The 18,594-nt window shown below is 39.1% G+C and overlaps 1 protein-coding gene across 2 annotated transcripts in view; it reads left to right on the plus strand.

The window, feature by feature from the left end:
* The window catches only part of PTCHD4 (patched domain containing 4), a 79,512-nt gene extending 67,922 nt beyond the window's left edge, over positions 1 to 11,590 (plus strand). For both annotated transcript variants that reach the window (XM_069851083.1, XM_069851084.1), the window contains exon 3: positions 9,172 to 11,590. In XM_069851083.1, coding sequence (XP_069707184.1) covers positions 9,172 to 10,805 — 1,634 coding nt within the window. In that variant the 3' untranslated portion in view covers positions 10,806 to 11,590. The remainder of the gene's footprint in view (positions 1 to 9,171) is intronic.
* Positions 11,591 to 18,594: the final 7,004 nt, after the last annotated feature.

The raw sequence follows: 18,594 nt of genomic DNA on the forward strand, positions 1-18,594 counted from the left end.
AATTATTAGAGAAGGAATGTATCTGACCGGCATTAACTATCAAATAGAAGTTAGCTCCACTTTTCTCAGCTAGAACCTGGTGCTGGGGTAATAATCAAAAATTAGCTACTTCAGCTGAGATGCAGCGCACACGCTTTTCAGTATATTATGAACCCCATGAACCAAGCTAACCACAGGACCAGATCTTCAGCCAGTGTGAAAAGATGCTGCCCCATTAGGCTCTGGAGATGTATAAGAAATGTCTTTGACCAAACAGCCTATATCCATTTCAAAGGGTGATTAAAAATTATCTTTGTCCAGGAGACCTTGTAGCTGTTCAAGCAAGGGGTCATTTGTTGGGCAAATGACTGATTTCTATGGAGAAAGTGAAGGGTAAACTTTTCCTGCTTCTTGCCTGTTACTCTGGCATCCTGCTGTTCAGAAACTGCAGACAGATGCATCTTGTCACTGGAAGCTAAAAGTTTTCCCCTTTCATAACAGGGTCTCACACTGAAAATGTTGTATGCTTCCTTCGTTTACAATTCTCACCCCACCCTTTTCAAACACTCATGCCCTCTTTTCATTTGCTCAGATGTAAAATTGTGCATTCTTATTTACTTCTACAAATATTTAACCATTTTCTTCCTTTTCTTTGAAGGATCCACAATTGCTCTCTCTATGCCAGAAAGTAACAAATAATCAAGCTGACTATTTCTATGATGATCCAAATATAGGTTATCCTTTCTGGATGCAATAATCCACACCTAATCAAAGCACTTTCCTTTCTTGAGATTCACTAGTACTTTATTCATCTGATTTTCTTTCAGATATTAGTGGGTTATCAAATCCAAGTGACAAACAAAAGGTGTTCTGATCCATGTCACAAATATAATAAATTCATTAATAACTTGATACAAATTCATTCCCTTGCCTTCTATATTTCACTTAAACCCCTACCAATGCATAGCAATTTCCACATGTGCAGTCCTTGTTTACAACGTTCATTAAAGCCTTAGATGAGAAACCGTGAAAAGCACTTTAATTCATTGCTAAGCACAGCAGAAAACTAAGCAGGATTCCAACTTTATATACAATTTCCAAGCTCTATACATTAACTCAAACATAAATCTCACATAATGAGGTGTGCAGCCTGATGACTGATCACATCCATCGAAACGTTTTCCAGGTTCAGCTTTGTTTCAGTGCATGGGGTGGTGGTTTTGTGCGTGATATTTAATACTTCAGTTCCTTCTGATGGGAAGAAGAGCTTCTAGGTATTGAAAATTGTAAAATTTGACCTTAAAATGAACTGTAGCAAACAAACCTTGAATACAAACTGATGTCACTATAGTTCAGTTGCAAACATGTTTTCATCTGGGCCAGCAGGTCTCTTGCTCAGCTTCAGTGCTCAACCCAGGGCTTCCACCCAGGAATGCTTATGGTGAAGCTCTGGAAAAGCTTTTTCAATATGAAAGATACAAAACTGGATAAGATTCAAAATCAGAGACGGCAAATTCATGTTAGGATTAATTATGCTTAATTTAAATCACTGTCCCATTACACTGTTGTCTTCACAGACAGGGATAACAGTGTTTGCCTGGGAGAGACTTCAATATGAGAAACAGGGATTGATGAAAGATTGAGGATGCGCTGAAGGGATTTGACATGTACATACGTGATCGCCATGTGATTTAGCCCAGTTGCTGTAGTTGCTTCATCATATCTGGGCTTCTTTATGTTGTCTGGAACAACATTTACTTTGAGGTGGATGGGAAAGAGTAGAGAGAGGGGCTGCCAAGGATTGTGACACTGATCAGCTGAAGGGAGCTAAAAGAAAGAAAGGAGAACAGAAGAGCAAGTGAACCATCATTTTTCATCCCACAGATTGATGTTAATATAATTTACAGACTGGTGTTCTTTAGGATCTTGGAAGGTAAATTAACAGAAGAACTACAGTAGGACTAGTACATCATTAACTTGTTCTTGTCTTCTAGAGGCATTTTTCCACAAAGATTTCCTTCAAGGGAAGGAATTAAGAAAACAGAATAGAGGCAGAAGATATGATTAATCATACATAATTATAGCAGTCTAAAAGTCAGACACCTAGGCTAAACTAGCTGACTCATCTCCTTTTTACAGTAGAAAAGAGAGAGGCATTTCATTGGAGAGTCTTGCAAACAGATAATTTCAGGCTGGAGTGGTCAGTATCTGCTGCTGCAGTCACTGCAGGGAGATCAGCGACCACAGCTGGGGCTGGGGCTCAGTATTTTGCAATACTTTATTGGAGCAGCATTAGGCTGATATTGAGCTCTTCTGAAATGCCGTTTTACATTCTTTCTACTGCTTCTTCCTTTCTGAAATGTGGAGGGTCCTTAGCAACTCTGATCAATTTGCTTTATTGCTGTGCTTCAGTTTTCTAGATGTGAGTGGAGATGCTAATATTAGTAATTAAGCAGAACAAATGCATTGTACATTGCACTGTGTTGAGATGTAAAGTTCCTCTTCTGTAAAAAAAAAAAAAAAAAAAGATTTTGTGAGCCTAGACCATCTAAAATCAAAATCTATTTTAAATCAGTAGGTCTAGGTAAGTTCATAAATTTTAAAGCCAGAAAAGAATACTAGATCATGGCCTCACCTTTGGAATACCACAGGCTGTTAAGTTGAACCCAAATAAGCTATATTGTCTTAAAACACTTCATTAGACAGGTCATATCAATGTGCTACCAATGGCCGTGACCCCTGTTATTATGGGGCATCGATTAGATCATACAAGCCCAGTTTTTTCCAGGAAATGAATTGGCCTCTCTAGTTCTAAGGAAAAAAAAAAATCTCCATAAGCCTTGTTCATCTGTTCCTAGGGGAAAAAAAACCTGATTCCCCCTCAAGGAGTTATAGGTTGTTTTTCTAGATAAAATAATGAAATGTCATTTTCTGTAGGCATGCAGAAAAGGACTTTAACGTAAAAATATACTTACTGGCTACCACTATGATTTCAAAGAAAGCTGTCCTTGCACCCTTTAGACACATAGCAAGATTACAGATGGAGTCGTTAATGAAAACTGAATAAAATACTTGGATTTCTTGCCACAGTAATGTTGAGTAAAGCTATGCTGTGGCACTTCCAAGGCTTTTATTTTCCTTGTGAGTTTGTCCTCTGTTTAAAAGCCCTATTAGATTATCTCTTATCATTTTTTGCTTGAAATATAGCATAGAGAACTAGAATAACAACACATTGCCTGCTGTCACCTATAGAAGGAAATCCTCATTGTGATCTCTCAACACACAAAAGCACAGAATCGTGTTGATCCTCCTTTCTAGAAAGTATACAAAAGCTGGTAGTGCCCAACTCCTCCTTCCAGCAGTGCCAAGGGACTTCAGACTGGAGCCTTGGGAGGTGCTATAATGAGTGATAACTGCAGATGAAATTTCCATCTCAAGAAGTTGACAGCAACAGATAAATGCTGAGCAGGCACGCATTAGTTAAGACAAAATTGAAGGCTGATTTTCATGCTTAATTAATCCTAAACATATTAACTTAACCTTAAGTATGATGATGCAAAAGTAGAGATATAAGAGACCTTGGGAATCTGCACAGAAGCCACCTCACATCACTAAGACCATGTACCTAGCAACTCCGTTAACATTCACTGATGTAACCTTATTTTTTAAACATAGAATTGAAAAGACTTTATGGCCTCTTTATACAGTCTGTTCCGGTGTTTAATGAACCTGGGAGGAAGAAAGATTTGCTTTTTGTGATATCTAACCAAAATGTTTTTTCTGCAAATAAAACCAGTGGTTTTCAGTAGAAATGGAAAAGAATTGATTGTAACAGCTCTTTTATATTGAATATTACAGAGTCCCCATGGCATTCTGATATATAGGGAAAAAAAACCATCAACTCATTCAGCTTTTTTTTGTGCTTTTCGTATTTCACAAAAGGCTGATGTTTGCTGGTTTTGTTCCCCAAAGCTTTCATCCTAATTTTTCCAACTTTTATTTAAAAGTACCTGCCCATGGCAAGGGGCAGAAACTAGATGATCTTTAAAGGTCTGTTCCAATACAACCTATTCTATGATTCTATGAAAAGATCATCCTCAAGTTTAAACAGTGCTCCGGTTTATGTCTCTGTCACGCTAGAGTAAGCCGAATCATTGCCTCCAAAACTTTATTACTGTTAATTCAGCTTTTTACGTGATGTAAAATATGTCTGCCTTTGAAATTCCCCTTATCCTCTAAACAAAGTCTCACCTCCCTTCCTTCTATTATTCCTTATTATGCATTTCCTTCACTTCATTTCCTAACACTAAGTGCTTTGCATTTGTCTTCATTAAATTTCCTTTTATTGATTTCTGACAATTTCGCCAAGTTTACAGTTTGGCTTTACAGAGGGTGAACTTCTCCCCAGTTTAGTCTCACACACAAAATCCTCAAGTGTCCATATCATTAACCAAAAAGAACCAGACCCAAAATGGACCCATTGATACAATCCCTGTGAAAACTCACAAATCATTAGAAACAGCTCTACATGTGGACTTTAAAACAGCTGAACACATTTTTCCTATGTTTTTCCACAGTCAGTGTCCCCTGAATTTGCTTGCTAGAATGCTAAGTATAATAGGATTTTAAAACTTCCTAAGCCCAGTACAAAGCTATCAAAAGCCTGACTGAGGTAGAGATCCTGTCTGCTTTTTCTTCTTCCCATTAAGCCAGTTGCTTTCCAAATCAAGACTTTACATTGACTTGAGATTACTTGGTTTTGATAAATTCATATTGGCTTTTTCTGATCACTTCCCTATCCTCTTGGTGATAGTAAATTGGCTTGCAATTGCTTATTCTATTGTTTTTTGAGATAGGAACTAAGCTGATGGACATCAAGTTCTGCAGGTTATCTTCTTATTCCTTGAAGACAGATATTTTGTTTGTCCTACCTGTTCTTCTTGGACTATCCCATCTACATTCATTCTCTTAGGTGACTGGTAATGCTTCAGAGATTGCTTTGGCTTAGCTTTTAATTGATTAATTTCTTCAGGCTTTTCCAGCTTGATGAAATTTAACTGAATCAAGTGGTCATTGTTATTTCATTCTTCAGGTTTTTTATCCCTAAACTCTTCAAACTTATTTTAAATACCTGCTTATAATTCACCTTTTGTTTTGAAAATAGAAGCAGAAAAAGACTTATGTATTTCTACCTTTTCTGCAGCCCCCTAACCACACAAGTAATGGAATAAAAATTTATTTTGTCTCCTTTCTTTGTAAGTAGTCATAGGCCATTGCCTGTCTGGCAAATAAAAAAATTGCTGTACTTCATTCATGTCATGTTAGTACCAGAGAAACTTGGCAGTTTTGACCCAAATTCAAAGACCCCATGAACCTTACTAGAACTGCTCAGTGAACTTGACTCCACGGCCGATGTTGTCAGTGACATTAGCGATGAAGCTGAAGGAACAGAATTTTACAGAGTGACTGTGGTGTCTGAATCATCAGAGATGTCAGAAAATGTTTAAAAAAACCGAGGTTTTTTATCTTTGTTGGGAAAGGGGAATAGACCTGCTTATCTGGGGAGAAAAAGAGGCTGACTGGACAACTGGGTATCAAAGCAATGATGTGGGAAAACCAGTCAGGCAAGAACAACTTCTGGCAGCAAGGGAGTTACTGCTCTGTATTCCCCAGTTCCAGTGTTTGTATGATAGAGCTGAAGTTATCTGTAAAAGGAGGATGAGTGGAAATTTTACATTTGTGTAATAATAATCATTATAAGAAAATCAGTACTAACTTTCATCCTCAAAAAAGTTACAAATATCAGTATTTTACTTCCTTAAGATATTATTTGTTCTATTGGGAAAAAAGTCTAGATTTTAAATAGAATATTTTAATTTTCAGTATTAACACAAGTCCATGCGTATACATTAGGGTGTGCTCTTGGATAGCCTTTGCATATATATGTTTCACAATAAAACCGCTTACTTTTAATCATTATGTGCTTACCATAATATTAAATGCACCCAGTTACTCATCACTAAGAATGTGATACACTAAAATGTATAAATTAGTAACAATAAAAACATCACAAAGATGCGACTGTGAACATTACCTTGCAGGTGAGCAGATAACTGAGATTTGGAATAAGCAGAGAGAAGTCAATATTACTGCAAATTGTTGATAGAGCTGGTAGAGCATTGCTGCACCTGAGGCTTCTTTAGAAAGAGCCAGTTCCTTTCTGCAGAAGGATTTCTTTTGATAATTTTCCAACTTGAAACCATCACAATGATCCATGATATCATTTTTTAACATTTTCTTAAAATTTGATTTTTTTTAATCACTTTTGGCTGCGATTCCTGACACGAAGCTCGCACAGTTATTCTCTCTCTACATTTGCACATGTAGCAGCAGCTGGAAAAACTGGGCTCATTTCAGGCACATCTAGAAGAGGGTTAGAGATCTCAGAGACTAATCCTAGAATCTTCATGAAAATTGATGCCTAGAAAGATGTAGACAGCCCAGATTATTATCTCCTCTCCATGAGTAGAAGGAAGAAGCCAGCTATTTTATATTTTATTGGTAACATCCAGATGGCTAATTAACAGTTAATTAAAGTTATACTGCCTGAGAGTTTGAATCAAATAAAAGCCAGTCATTCCTTCATTCAGCAAGTAATGAAGTTATATAGCTCCTGGTAGCAGAAGACTGTGGTGGCCAAAAGTATGAGTGCATTCAGAAATGGATTAGGCAGATAAATAAAGGTCCCTCCATGCCTCCAAACATTATATTGCAAATGCAGCCTCTGCTTTCAGCAAGCCTTTTGGCTGAACGCAAATTCTCAGAGGCTGAAATGGAAGAGAACTACTCCATACATGTCCTATTTCGAACATCTTTTTCTTGAAAATTTATCCTTGCACTTTGTCAGGTCAACCAGATAGGGGTAGAGCAATCCTTGGTTTGACACAGTGTGGCTACTGTCATGCTATTAAAGGAAGAAAAGAGAAATGAGGGAGGAAAGATGTTCTCAACATCCCAGCTAGACCGTAAATCTGTGTTTCCTATGTGAGGTCTGTAGAACGAGGATTCCCTTTGCCTTAGATCACAGCAAGGTACCTGGGAGAGAGTAGGGGAAAGCAAGGAAACTGAAGTAGAGAACAGTACCTCTGCTCAGTGCATTCCCTCTGTCCCCAGTGGAGGAGTGTTGGTGGGATGGAGAGATGGGAGGAATGACACCAGCAAAAGGAACAGAAATCCTATGCTACTACTCATCCCTTCAGCCTTCCTCATAAGAGAAGAAAACAAAGAGAGAGAGAGAGAGAGAAAGAAGAGGGGTGCCTAAAGTGGGAAGAGAAGAGGCAAGAATAAGGTCAGAAGCAGGGTCAGAAAGAGAGGTGTATGAACATATGGGATATGGGCAAGTTTTGAATAGTTAGGTCATACAGTAAAGGGACTTTTGTCAAGAATGTGTGGAAAAGAACGACCCAAAATCAATGAGTAGCTGAAGAAAGGGTGAGCACAGATATCTGAGGCAGATCATTGCACTCTCCTTTCCCCAGAAGAAAACAAAACATAGCTCCTATACCGTTGAATTAAGCTATATTAAGATATAGGCACTGGAAATGGTGACAAGCCAGCCAGGTCCACACCCTGCAGGGTACTTTCATACCTTCTTTAAGCACAACATAAAACTGCATGCAACTAACTGGATTCTGCAGGTTTATTCAGACAATGAGACAATACTTTCTGCTTGATGGTCCAAAAGTGACAGCGTGCGAGACAGCCGTGCCTTGAGAATTTGAATAGACTCACCCTCAAGTCACCAGGGAATCTCAGGTCCCTCCTGAGCCAATGTGCTGATTCATAAGAGAGCAACATGTTCACTCAGGCTTTTTGCTAACTGCAAGACTTCTGTAATACTGCATGTTTATGTTTCTTTGGGGACACTGATTTGCAATAAAATAGGTAACATTCACAGAACTTGACAGTTTATGCTATAATTTTCCCTGTCTAGAATGGCTGCTGGGAGCCTGCTCTGGGCAACATAAGCAGCTCTACAAATCCAAACAACTTAAATCAAAAAGCAAATTCAACAGACTCTTTGTTCAGTATTGCACACTGCATTATTTGCAAATCTCCTGTTGTCATATTTCTGATTTCGTTACAAGAAAATTACCGTTGTACGTGCTTTGCTGCATGCAATTCTTCTAATGCAGAGAGTGAAGGCACAGAGATGGGAGCATCTGCAACCCACTTCTGCTTCTTTCTCCTCTGAGTGGTGATTTTCCTTACATTTCCTTACATACTCAGACTGTTATACAAAGGAAAAGCTTTTCATGGAGCATTGATCACATCTGGATCTTTTCTGAGTGCCCTCTAATGTGAGGTCTGGGAAATCTTTCACTCTAGAAAGCGCTCTGGATAGCTGAGAAAGAAAAAAAAGAGACAAAAAGAGACATAATCATGGGCAAACCCCATGCATTTTCTAGACAATCTGTGTGGAAGAAGTGATTTAGTCAGTACTGTACTCTCCATCATTACACTAGCATGTTAATTTTTGTATAGTTTGGAAACTTGTTTACTATGACTGAGAAATTTCAATTGCACTCAGCAGGTAAAGAACTATCATACAAATTACTCTGCTTCTTTGTAGCTAATGGAAGGATATCTTTCCCTTTGTCCAGCATGAAGAACCAAGGTGTCCCTTCTTGGTCACACCTCTTCATTTCACAAATAATGCTTTTAATTTATACTCTCTGGAAGGAAATATTATTACTTGCATTTGTAAGTTTTTCCAACCATAGCCCTTAAATGCTGAAAGATGCAGTAGGATGCCACAAGGAATTTCAAGAATTAACCCCAAACGTGAACTAAACTTCGTGTTCTCCTTTGTCCTATACAGGCAGTTCACTGGGGAGCTAATTCAATGTCCATTAAAATCCAAACAGTGTCATGTAAAGAGTATTTCATTATTTCATTTTAAAACATGGGGAGTCTCACAATATCAGACCGTTAATTTAAGTACCTGCATATAAATGCTGGTATCTGGCTTCAGACAGACACATTACAATTTTCCATTTGTTTAACTGTTGACAAAACCATAACAAATCCTAGCTGACATTTTTTTTTTTACCTGCTGGAAGATGAAAAACCTGGAGAATGATGGGAACCCTTTATGTATGGACAAGTATATACTTTGTTTTCTCATTTCAGGTCATGGAACTAAAGGAGTATTTGAACTACTTTCAGGATGGCGTCGAACCAGAGAGAATCTGCCATTCAAGGACAGAGTAGCAGATGCCTACTCAGATGTCATGGTCTCCTATACAATGACAAGTTCCTTGTATTTCATAGCCTTCGGCATGGGTGCAAGCCCTTTCACCAACATTGAAGCTGTAAAAGTCTTTTGCCAGAACATGTGTGTCTCCATCCTGTTGAACTACTTCTATATCTTCTCCTTCTTTGGTTCCTGCCTGGTCTTTGCTGGCCAGTTGGAGCAGAACCGTTATCATAGCATCTTCTGCTGTAAAATTCCTTCAGCAGAATATCTGGACCGGAAACCTGTGTGGTTCCAGACCATGATGAACGATGGCCATCATCATACCTCTCATCATGAGACCAACCCCTACCAGCATCACTTTATCCAGCATTTCCTCCGAGAGCACTACAATGAGTGGATTACCAATATCTATGTCAAGCCATTTGTGGTGATACTGTATCTCATCTATGCCTCTTTCTCCTTTATGGGGTGCTTACAGATTAATGATGGAGCAAACATCATCAACCTTCTCGCCAGTGAATCTCCAAGCGTCTCCTATGCCCTCATACAGCAAAAGTATTTCAGCAACTACAGCCCAGTGATAGGTTTCTACATTTACGAACCTCTGGAGTACTGGAATGGCACTGTGCAAGAAGACCTAAAAACACTAAGCCAGGGCTTCAATACAGTGTCCTGGATTGAACAGTATTACCAGTACCTTCGAGTGGGTAACATCAGTGCAACCAACAAAAGTGACTTTATCAGCATCCTCCAGAGCTCCTTTTTAAAAAAGCCGGAATTCCAGCACTTCAAAAATGACATTATTTTCTCCAAAGCTGGAGATGAGAACAACATAATTGCTTCTCGTTTGTACCTGGTGGCCAGGACTAGTGAAAACACACAGAGAGAGGCAGTAGAATTGTTGGAGAAGCTGAGGCCACTGTCTCTGATACAGAGCATCAAGTTCATTGTGTTCAATCCTACCTTTGTTTTCATGGACCACTATGGTTTATCAGTAACTATGCCTGTCTTGATTTCTGGTTTTGGCATCCTATTGGTGTTAATACTGACCTTTTTCCTGGTTATCCATCCTCTGGGAAATTTCTGGTTAATTCTCAGTGTCACCTCGATAGAGCTGGGTGTCCTTGGCTTGATGACCTTGTGGAATGTAGACATGGATTGCATTTCTATACTGTGCCTTATCTACACTTTGAATTTTGCCATAGATCACTGTGCACCCCTGCTTTATACATTTGTACTAGCTACTGAGCACACCCGAACTCAGTGTATAAAGAACTCCCTCCAAGAGCATGGGACAGCCATTTTGCAGAACGTTTCTTCTTTTCTTATTGGGTTGATCCCCCTCCTCTTTGTGCCTTCAAATCTGACCTTCACACTGTTCAAATGCTTGCTGCTTGCCGGCAGTTGCACACTTCTGCACTGTTTTGTTATTTTGCCCGTCTTTCTAACCTTTTTCCCACCTTCCAAAAAGCACCACAAGAAAAAGAAACGAGCCAAAAGGAAGGAACGAGAAGAGATCGAGTGCATAGAGATTCAGGAGAATCCTGATCATGTTACAGCAGTCTGAAAGGCTTAGAAAAAAATAATAGTATATTCTCTTTTTAAAAAAGCGTTGCACAGAGATGCAGGGAAAATAGAGCAAAGATCTCAGCTGCTTGTGCTGGCCAGGTCTGACAAGGCAAAGGAAGATCAAGAAGGGGTATTCATGACACATCAAGGTGCAAACTTTTTTTAACAAAAATAATGAAAGTTAAAATAATCTCAGTTGTTTCCTTTGAACTTTCATTCTCCACCAGGGAAGAGTCTGTTGGCCATTAAGTGTTCTTGAATCTCAACCTGTAGCTTTAATGAGACTTGCTTGATCTGTCCTATGCGGGACACGAGCAAAGGTGAAAAAAAAAAGAGTTACCAAACAGCAGAGAAAAAGGTAGAATTGCTTGATAAAATTGTCCACGGATAAGAAAAAACCCAACATTTCAAATGAGAAAAGGGGACAAGACCAAGAGAGATGAAAAAAATGCCATGGTATATCTTTCCTATTTTCTTGAGCAAGTTGGTTAAGATAAATCCTATGCACTTGGGAAGTAGACATTTAAAACAATCTAAGCCAAAGTACTTCCCAATCCTAGAATACCATGTATATCTGTAACACCACAACAGGAGTGTTATTGTGAAGTATGCATGGCAAAGCTATACCACTAAGGGTTAGAGGTACTGTTTATATAGGAGAAGAAATAATCATAGCCATTTGCAAATTTAACATTTACTTTCTTTAAATGTGACACTTGGCCTTCATCCCAAGAAGTCACAGCTGGTAGTTAATACCATGCATACATTTGGGTATTTCTGAATTGTGAAATTACCCTTGAACTAAGAGATCTCATGAAACTAATCCAGGACGTTTCTGCTGCAGCAGTGTTTGCAGTTCCTGCAGTGTAACCCTTTTCAATTCTAATTTTTCAGCGTTCACGTCAAATCTGTATATTAATCAAGCAGGCGCTTTAAATGTAATGATGGATTGCATATCACAGGCATAATGTGATCATGTAACAGCTGAGTCAGCTCTGGAACACCCGCACTGTTATTATCATTACATATTTGGTCCAATGGATGAAGGGATTTATTTGCTGGTCCCTGCAATGTGCTGCAGGAAGTGGGATTTTCCCCTTCTTTAGGAAAAAGGTTAGTCAAATGCTTGCCACACACACAAAAAATGAGCTTGTTAAAGTTTGCGCAGTTCTGAATTAACCCCTAGTTGTAAAGAGAGATCGGGAAGGGGAGGGTGAAATGTCTTTATTATTACTACTCCTAAATATCTGAGTGTTGATCGTTTGCAACGTAAAGGCTTGTCACAGCAGTTGAAATTTCACAGGAGAGTGCAGTAAATCCACAGTTAGTATATGACTCTAGAAACTGTACTGTAAAACAAATTACTTTCTCTGCTTTGTAAACTATACAGCTTAGTAGCCCAAGAGAAGGGGTGAAAACAGGTCTAGCCATTTCAGTTTGCTGTTGGCCCAGTTCTGCACTGGAGCTTGCCATGCCCATCCCCCCTGTCAGTATTAAAAGGGCTTGCTTTTTACTCTCTGGAATATGGTATAGCATCACCTACATGAGTAATGTCTTCCTGAATATATAGTATCCATGAGGACACTATGTAAAGTTATGACTATATGGAGTGTTTATGTCTATTTTGTATTACTTGTGGGTACCTTTAAAAGAAGCCTGGAAGCTGTTGGCCTTCCAAAATGTGTCTACTTGTCTATTTGTGGCCAGTTAACTCAGTTTCAAACCTGAAGAGTTTGCTGATGAGGGTGTGTATCTATGTTTTGCTAAAAAGCTCTCTGCAATAAGTTGATTCTTTGTTTTGTGACATCTCTTACCTCTTCCTACTGTTTCATGGTTAGAGAAAGTCAGAAATAACTCACCTGCAGCACAAAAAGCCATTTCAACACTAGTCTGAATATTTGTTAGCTGCTTCTGTTTCCAGGGAATGCAGTTTCACATCTTCTCTACACTTTCTGTACTTTGCCATCACCATTTGCCAAAAATGACCTCTGTGTTTTAGGAGTGGTCAAAACTCTTGGTCATTCAAAGGACCTTTTGCATGCGACAGGTTTTAGGGAAAGATACGTTTTCTAGAGAGGTAAAGCTTCCAAAGTTGGAATCCAGATCTAAACTTCGGGTGTAGCTACATCAAGGTTAAAGGTTTGATCCAAGATATTCAAGGGCCACCTGCAAAACTGAGATCTAAATAGTCTAGTAAGATTTAGAAGAAGTGGGTATTTAACTGTTGTGTTATGGCTCAGATGCAACTCTAGCTGGGAAGTATTTACTGACCTTGATTTACATCTTGTAAGACGCTGTGCAATATCCATTCTTTTTTAGAATGGCTAGTTATGAATATCAAGTTTTCCATATCTCTTCTTATATTTCCTCCACTGTCCGTACAAAACTGGGATCGTTGCAGCACAGTTGTGAGCCTTGGATATCACTTCTGGAATTGTCCATATTTATCTCTCTGTGTGTCACGTGGGAGGCGATCAGTCTTCTCCTGTACTGCTCAGATTAATCCCAGGGATCTCTGTCGTGCATTGTATTGAAGAAAGTAACATCTTCCAAAGCCATCAAAGCCAGGATTCGTTTCATCTAATTTTGGATGTTGACAATATAGATATTAATATCCAAGCTCCATTTATGCCCATAGGAGAGGGACAGATGCTTCTGACCCATTTTACAGCTGTGCATTAGGAGTAAATGAATCACACCTGAAAAAATGCACGGCTCTATCCATCAGTGATAAAGAAAAATCAGCGTGATTAGTTCAGACACTGACATCAGCAATGTGGACTAAACCAGATTTGGTGAGATTAATCCCACTTAAAATGACTAAATATCAAGTGAAAGGAAGAAAATCTTGGAAACTTGCCTCCTAAGACTCTATTTTAGGGGTAAATCCTAGGAGTAACTCAGCTCAAATTTTACATTTGGCTTATGAGGCTTTTATGCAGAACAGATCATTTAAAAATTGCCACTGGAATTCCCCTATCAGAGAACGGTGAGCTAAGAAATCAGAAGACATTAATGTCGAGGGTGGGCTCGCACAAATGAATAGAGTATGATGAGATGCCAAAGCAGCTTCTCTCTCAATATCACACGTGTGCAGTAGCACTTGTATATACCAGACACAAGATATACAGATTACACTCTGGGATTAGAAGTTTTTCAGTTTTACATCAATGCAGGAGTGGAGCAGAAAACAAACCAGACTTTCCATGGATGTAATTTGATCACTTTATTTATCAGCCATTTTCCAGATCTACTAGGAAGGTCATTGCAGCTGTTACTCCTGCAGATACGTCAGTCTCTGTGGATGAAGAAAAACTTTCATGTCAAGCTTAAAAAAAAAAAGACTATTTTCTTCTATAATTCAGTTCATAGCGGAAGCATTTGGGATTAAAGAGCCCATATTTTTTAATTCTTTCTCTTTTTTTGGCTCCTTTTGCTTTCAGTCCATTTCAATAAATTCTACCCTTTTCTACAGCACCTGTTTAGCTCAACTGGAGCTACATAAGTAACTGTGATGAAAGGATATAGCCCATGCAAAGCAGTTTGACACTGCTACATGCTGCATGTTGGACCTTCATTATGCCCTTTTTTCCCAGTGATCATAATTCTCTTGGGATATTGCACATATTCCTTTAATGTCTGGTTTTACATATGCTCCACATAAGCTACCAAGAACTTGTGTGCATTTTCCTACTTGGTTTGGTTTCGTTTCCACAAAGAATATTGGTTTTAATTCATTGTTGAGATAACTGTTGAAGTCAGCAGATTTATTACTGTGATATATCTGGTTTTGCATGCTTTCTGTCTGATAAGAAGTGGAATCATGACAAATGAATCTCTTAGATTGTTGATATGCTTATTGAACAATGTATCTGTCTATACAACTGTTGTTGCATGCTGCACTCAGGAGGCTGCAGTGAAGGTAGATTATCTTTCTGTAGTCTTTTTCTTTGCATTTTCCCATTCAGGCTATTTTAACCTTAATTTTTCTATTCCTCAATGGGTTTTATTAGAATTAAGCCTTCACCTCTGTAGTCCAGTACTTGATGTTTCAAAATTTTATTGCCTCACAAAGCAACATACTTCTTATGGCCAAGAGAAGTATGGATGCATGGCCCCTTGCATGTAAAATTTAGTGAGATTATCTTTAATTTTATAATTCTCAACCTTTTCCTTCAAACAATTCCATCTTAGGATGTAACCTCCTATGTCCTTATATCTGTCTGAGATCGCTTGAACAACTGTAGTTTAGAAATTTTCTCCAGCGAGATGGAAAAGAAACAAGGCAGAAAGAAGAAATATGAATTACAGTAGTTGTGTAATCAGTGTTCTTTTTTCCCTGAAAGGCTCTCATTGCTCTACTCTTAATTAAGTCACACTGAGCAGTGACTCCAGCGTAATTAAGATTTATTTCAATGGAGGTATTCCATATTTCACTATGACAAGACCTTGGCTAACTGTTTCTATGCAAGTACCATGCTAAGTCTCTGGATTAATTTTTCTGTAATTATAAAATTTAATAAGTTCTTTTTCATTGCAACACTAGGTTTTTGAGTACCTCGAGCTCTCATTTGATGTCCCAGGAAACCCTGAATGAAAGCAAAGTTAGGTAATGAACAAGAGACATGTTGTAGTGGCGGGGAAAAGAGAAACTTCACAAAGAGACAGCGTATCCTCCAAGGCTCTAAATAAAAGATGATATTCAAAGATGAAGGTGAAGCAGAAACCATACCCTTGTGTGGAGGGTTGTGTAATCAAATTATAAACAGTCAAAGCTTTGATTCTTCTTCCGTACCACGTTACACAAGCAAGAAGTCATTCAAAAAGGGAAGGAAACTGAATATGGAAAGAAGCTCATGCATCATCCAAAATGCTTTCTTTTACACTGTAGTTTTGCATAAAGTAATGTCACAGACCAAGTGAGTGCAGATTCCCCCACCACAGCATGGGCCTCTCCATGACCTGTTTGCCATGTACAGCAGGAAGGGTTACCTACCATCTTTGTTTTCACACACTGTTAGGGAGGAGATTCAGAGCTGCTTCCTTACCTAATGAAGCTGTGAATGAGAGATAGAAGCTGCACATTGTGCTGCAAGCACAAATGTTACATGCCCCCATTTTCTGCTCTTTGTCTTCTTACCAGCAGCATCACCACGATCTCCTAGAGATGTGCAAAGGTACCTATTTGGTGCTGAGTGATTCATAAGTTCCAAAGGAGCAACCTGGAATTTGCATCCATAGCAGCTCACAGGCACACACCTCTGACCAAGAAGAACTTAAGGCCTTTTTGAAGGGTACTCTTTGATAGATCCCCATTTCTCACTGAAGACCCCATGGGAAATTGCAACTGCTGCTTCTGACACATCAGTCAGTTTTCTGGAAGCTTTTCCTTTTAATCCTCAAGCTTTTCTCTTCTACAAGTTTCCTACATCCTCCATGGCTTAAAATTGAAGGATCCAATGTGAAACTTAAGTGTTCATCCTGCCCACAGTGGTATGAGAAGTCATTGTTTAACCATGGTGTTGAGGTGGGTTGTGGCTTTTCAGCCCCAAAATAGGGGCCTGTACCTCTTGCCCAAACAGGCAAAGTCCTGCTGGAAAAAATAAGCATGAAGCAGTTCTGAATTCCATCTTTCCTTGCTCTCATTGTTTACTTTCTTAGCTACCAAAGTGCCACAACACTATTCTCATTTTCTTCCTGCTTCCTCATTAAAAAAAAAGAAAAGTTTTTGTTTCCCACTCCCTGAGGCTATCTTTCCTTTGCAGCTCGATGCATTTTGTGCTTTAATCTTCTGTGTGTGCTCTCAACCTCTTCAAAAGTTTCCTATTTATTTTTGAAAACTCTGAGAGCATAACCCTGGCGAAATAACTGGAAGATGCTTGGATGCACCAAAGTGCAGACTCTGGTACAGAACAAGCTAATTTATAACAGAACCCAAATAGCTAGAAACTTTCTTAAGATAGAAAAGCATCTGTAAGAAAGCCCAGAAAATAATTAAGCCTAAAATTCTATTTTTCTGCACTTTTTGTTTCATAAATTTCTACTCTTTCTAATTCTTTTTCCTTCAGGCATTTCTTTTTTTTAATTATTTTTCAGCACTCTTTCATCACAGAAATGCATAGTTTTTCACTGTTTTTCTGTTTCAGAAACAAAAAGAAATGAGTATTTCTCCATGCCCTCAAAAAGGAAATATTACCCCTGCCTGGAAAATTTCACGCCAAGTTTCTGTTCAGAGCACATTTTCCAGGCTGAATTATACAAGCTTCTGGAAACAAGTATTCTAGTAGAAATGCTGATACAGCATTAACTAGACGTAAATTAATGGTACTTCAACAATGTCCTGCTTAACTTCACCCCCTTTGGATCAGCCTGCTGGATAGTCCAGGCAGTATTTCTAACACAGATTGATAATGGTCTCCCCACTAATTGCAACGCCACTCTCAGCTCTATATCTCTCCTGAGCACACATCAGGCAGAGCCTCTCCTGTTTAGGCAGTAAAATCAAGAACAGATTAGTGCAGCTTTTGCTGGAGAAGGGCTGGATCCTGGGACAAGGCAGTGTGGCAGCCCCCTACTGTAAGATTGCTTCTCAGTTTCCCAGATGCATGTTGGATGTTGCGCTGAGTTCCCCTGTAAAGGACAAAAAGCATCACTTTTCTTTAGATAAGCCACCTGAGAACCAGCCACGAACTATTTTAGATTCATTCATGGATAGAAAAATTTTACATGGGAATTTAAATGGGGATATCAACTGAATAGAGAGCAAAACTCTCCATGATTAGAGAAATCTTGGTCCAAAAATTTTCTACTTCACTTGCAGTTCTGACACGATACTTCTTTGATCTTATTTCCTTTCATCAATAGGAACTGAACATTTATCACACTTATCACACCAAAAAGAACTGCTGACCTTTTAAAACATCTTGTCTGCCAGAAACAGACTTCCTCCTGGAGGAAACCGCATTGGTTTCAACTCTGCACCTAGGGAGACTTTGCAGCATCTATCACAGCAGAAGTGTTAGTGTGAACCGATTCAGACACAGACCCTTGTTCCTGATGTGTACACCTAAACACTGCCTATATAGGATTTGTGGGGTGCATTATTTTGTCTCGACAGAAATAGAACAGGTAGATGGAAAATTCAGTTCTGTGGCCAAATCAACTTTCCACCATGGGATGGAAGAACAAAGAGTAACCGAGGTGAAAGCTTAGCTGCAGTTATTCTACTTATGTGAGAACTTCAGAGAGCTGTGAAAGCCTGAGCAGTGACAGTATGTAGCCCCGAACAAGAACTTGCTCTCTTCTCGCTACCTCAGAGTATAAAAACAAACTGCTACGGAACAGCAATCACGAAACCTGATCTAAGTCCTGGGCATGATAAAACCATTTGAAGCACAAAACTTAAGGTGCAGCCTCTTAAGACTGAAGCTGTTACCTTCAGAAGCAATTCCAGATTTCGGCATGACCCAGGTGCTGGAATCTAAATTATTAAATATCACAGGAAGCCTCTGGCACAGCTTTGGTCCAGAAAACCAGCTCTCTCCCCAGTGATTCTTGGGGCCAGGCTGGGGGCTGGTGTGGCCCAGGGACCATTTCCACCAGACAGTGGGAATTTTTGCCCAGTTACCTAGTTTTTTTTACAAGATAATTTAATGATGTGAGCATTGCGGATCATGCCAGCCTCTTTCAGGGCCAGAGAACAATCCCTGACACTGCGTGGTTTACAAACCTTCACTTTTGACAGTGATGCCACCTATGTTCATACCAGTACTTTATTTCTGGAGATC

This window comes from Phaenicophaeus curvirostris, chromosome 2 (assembly GCF_032191515.1).
Source record: "Phaenicophaeus curvirostris isolate KB17595 chromosome 2, BPBGC_Pcur_1.0, whole genome shotgun sequence".
NCBI lineage: Eukaryota > Metazoa > Chordata > Aves > Cuculiformes > Cuculidae > Phaenicophaeus > Phaenicophaeus curvirostris.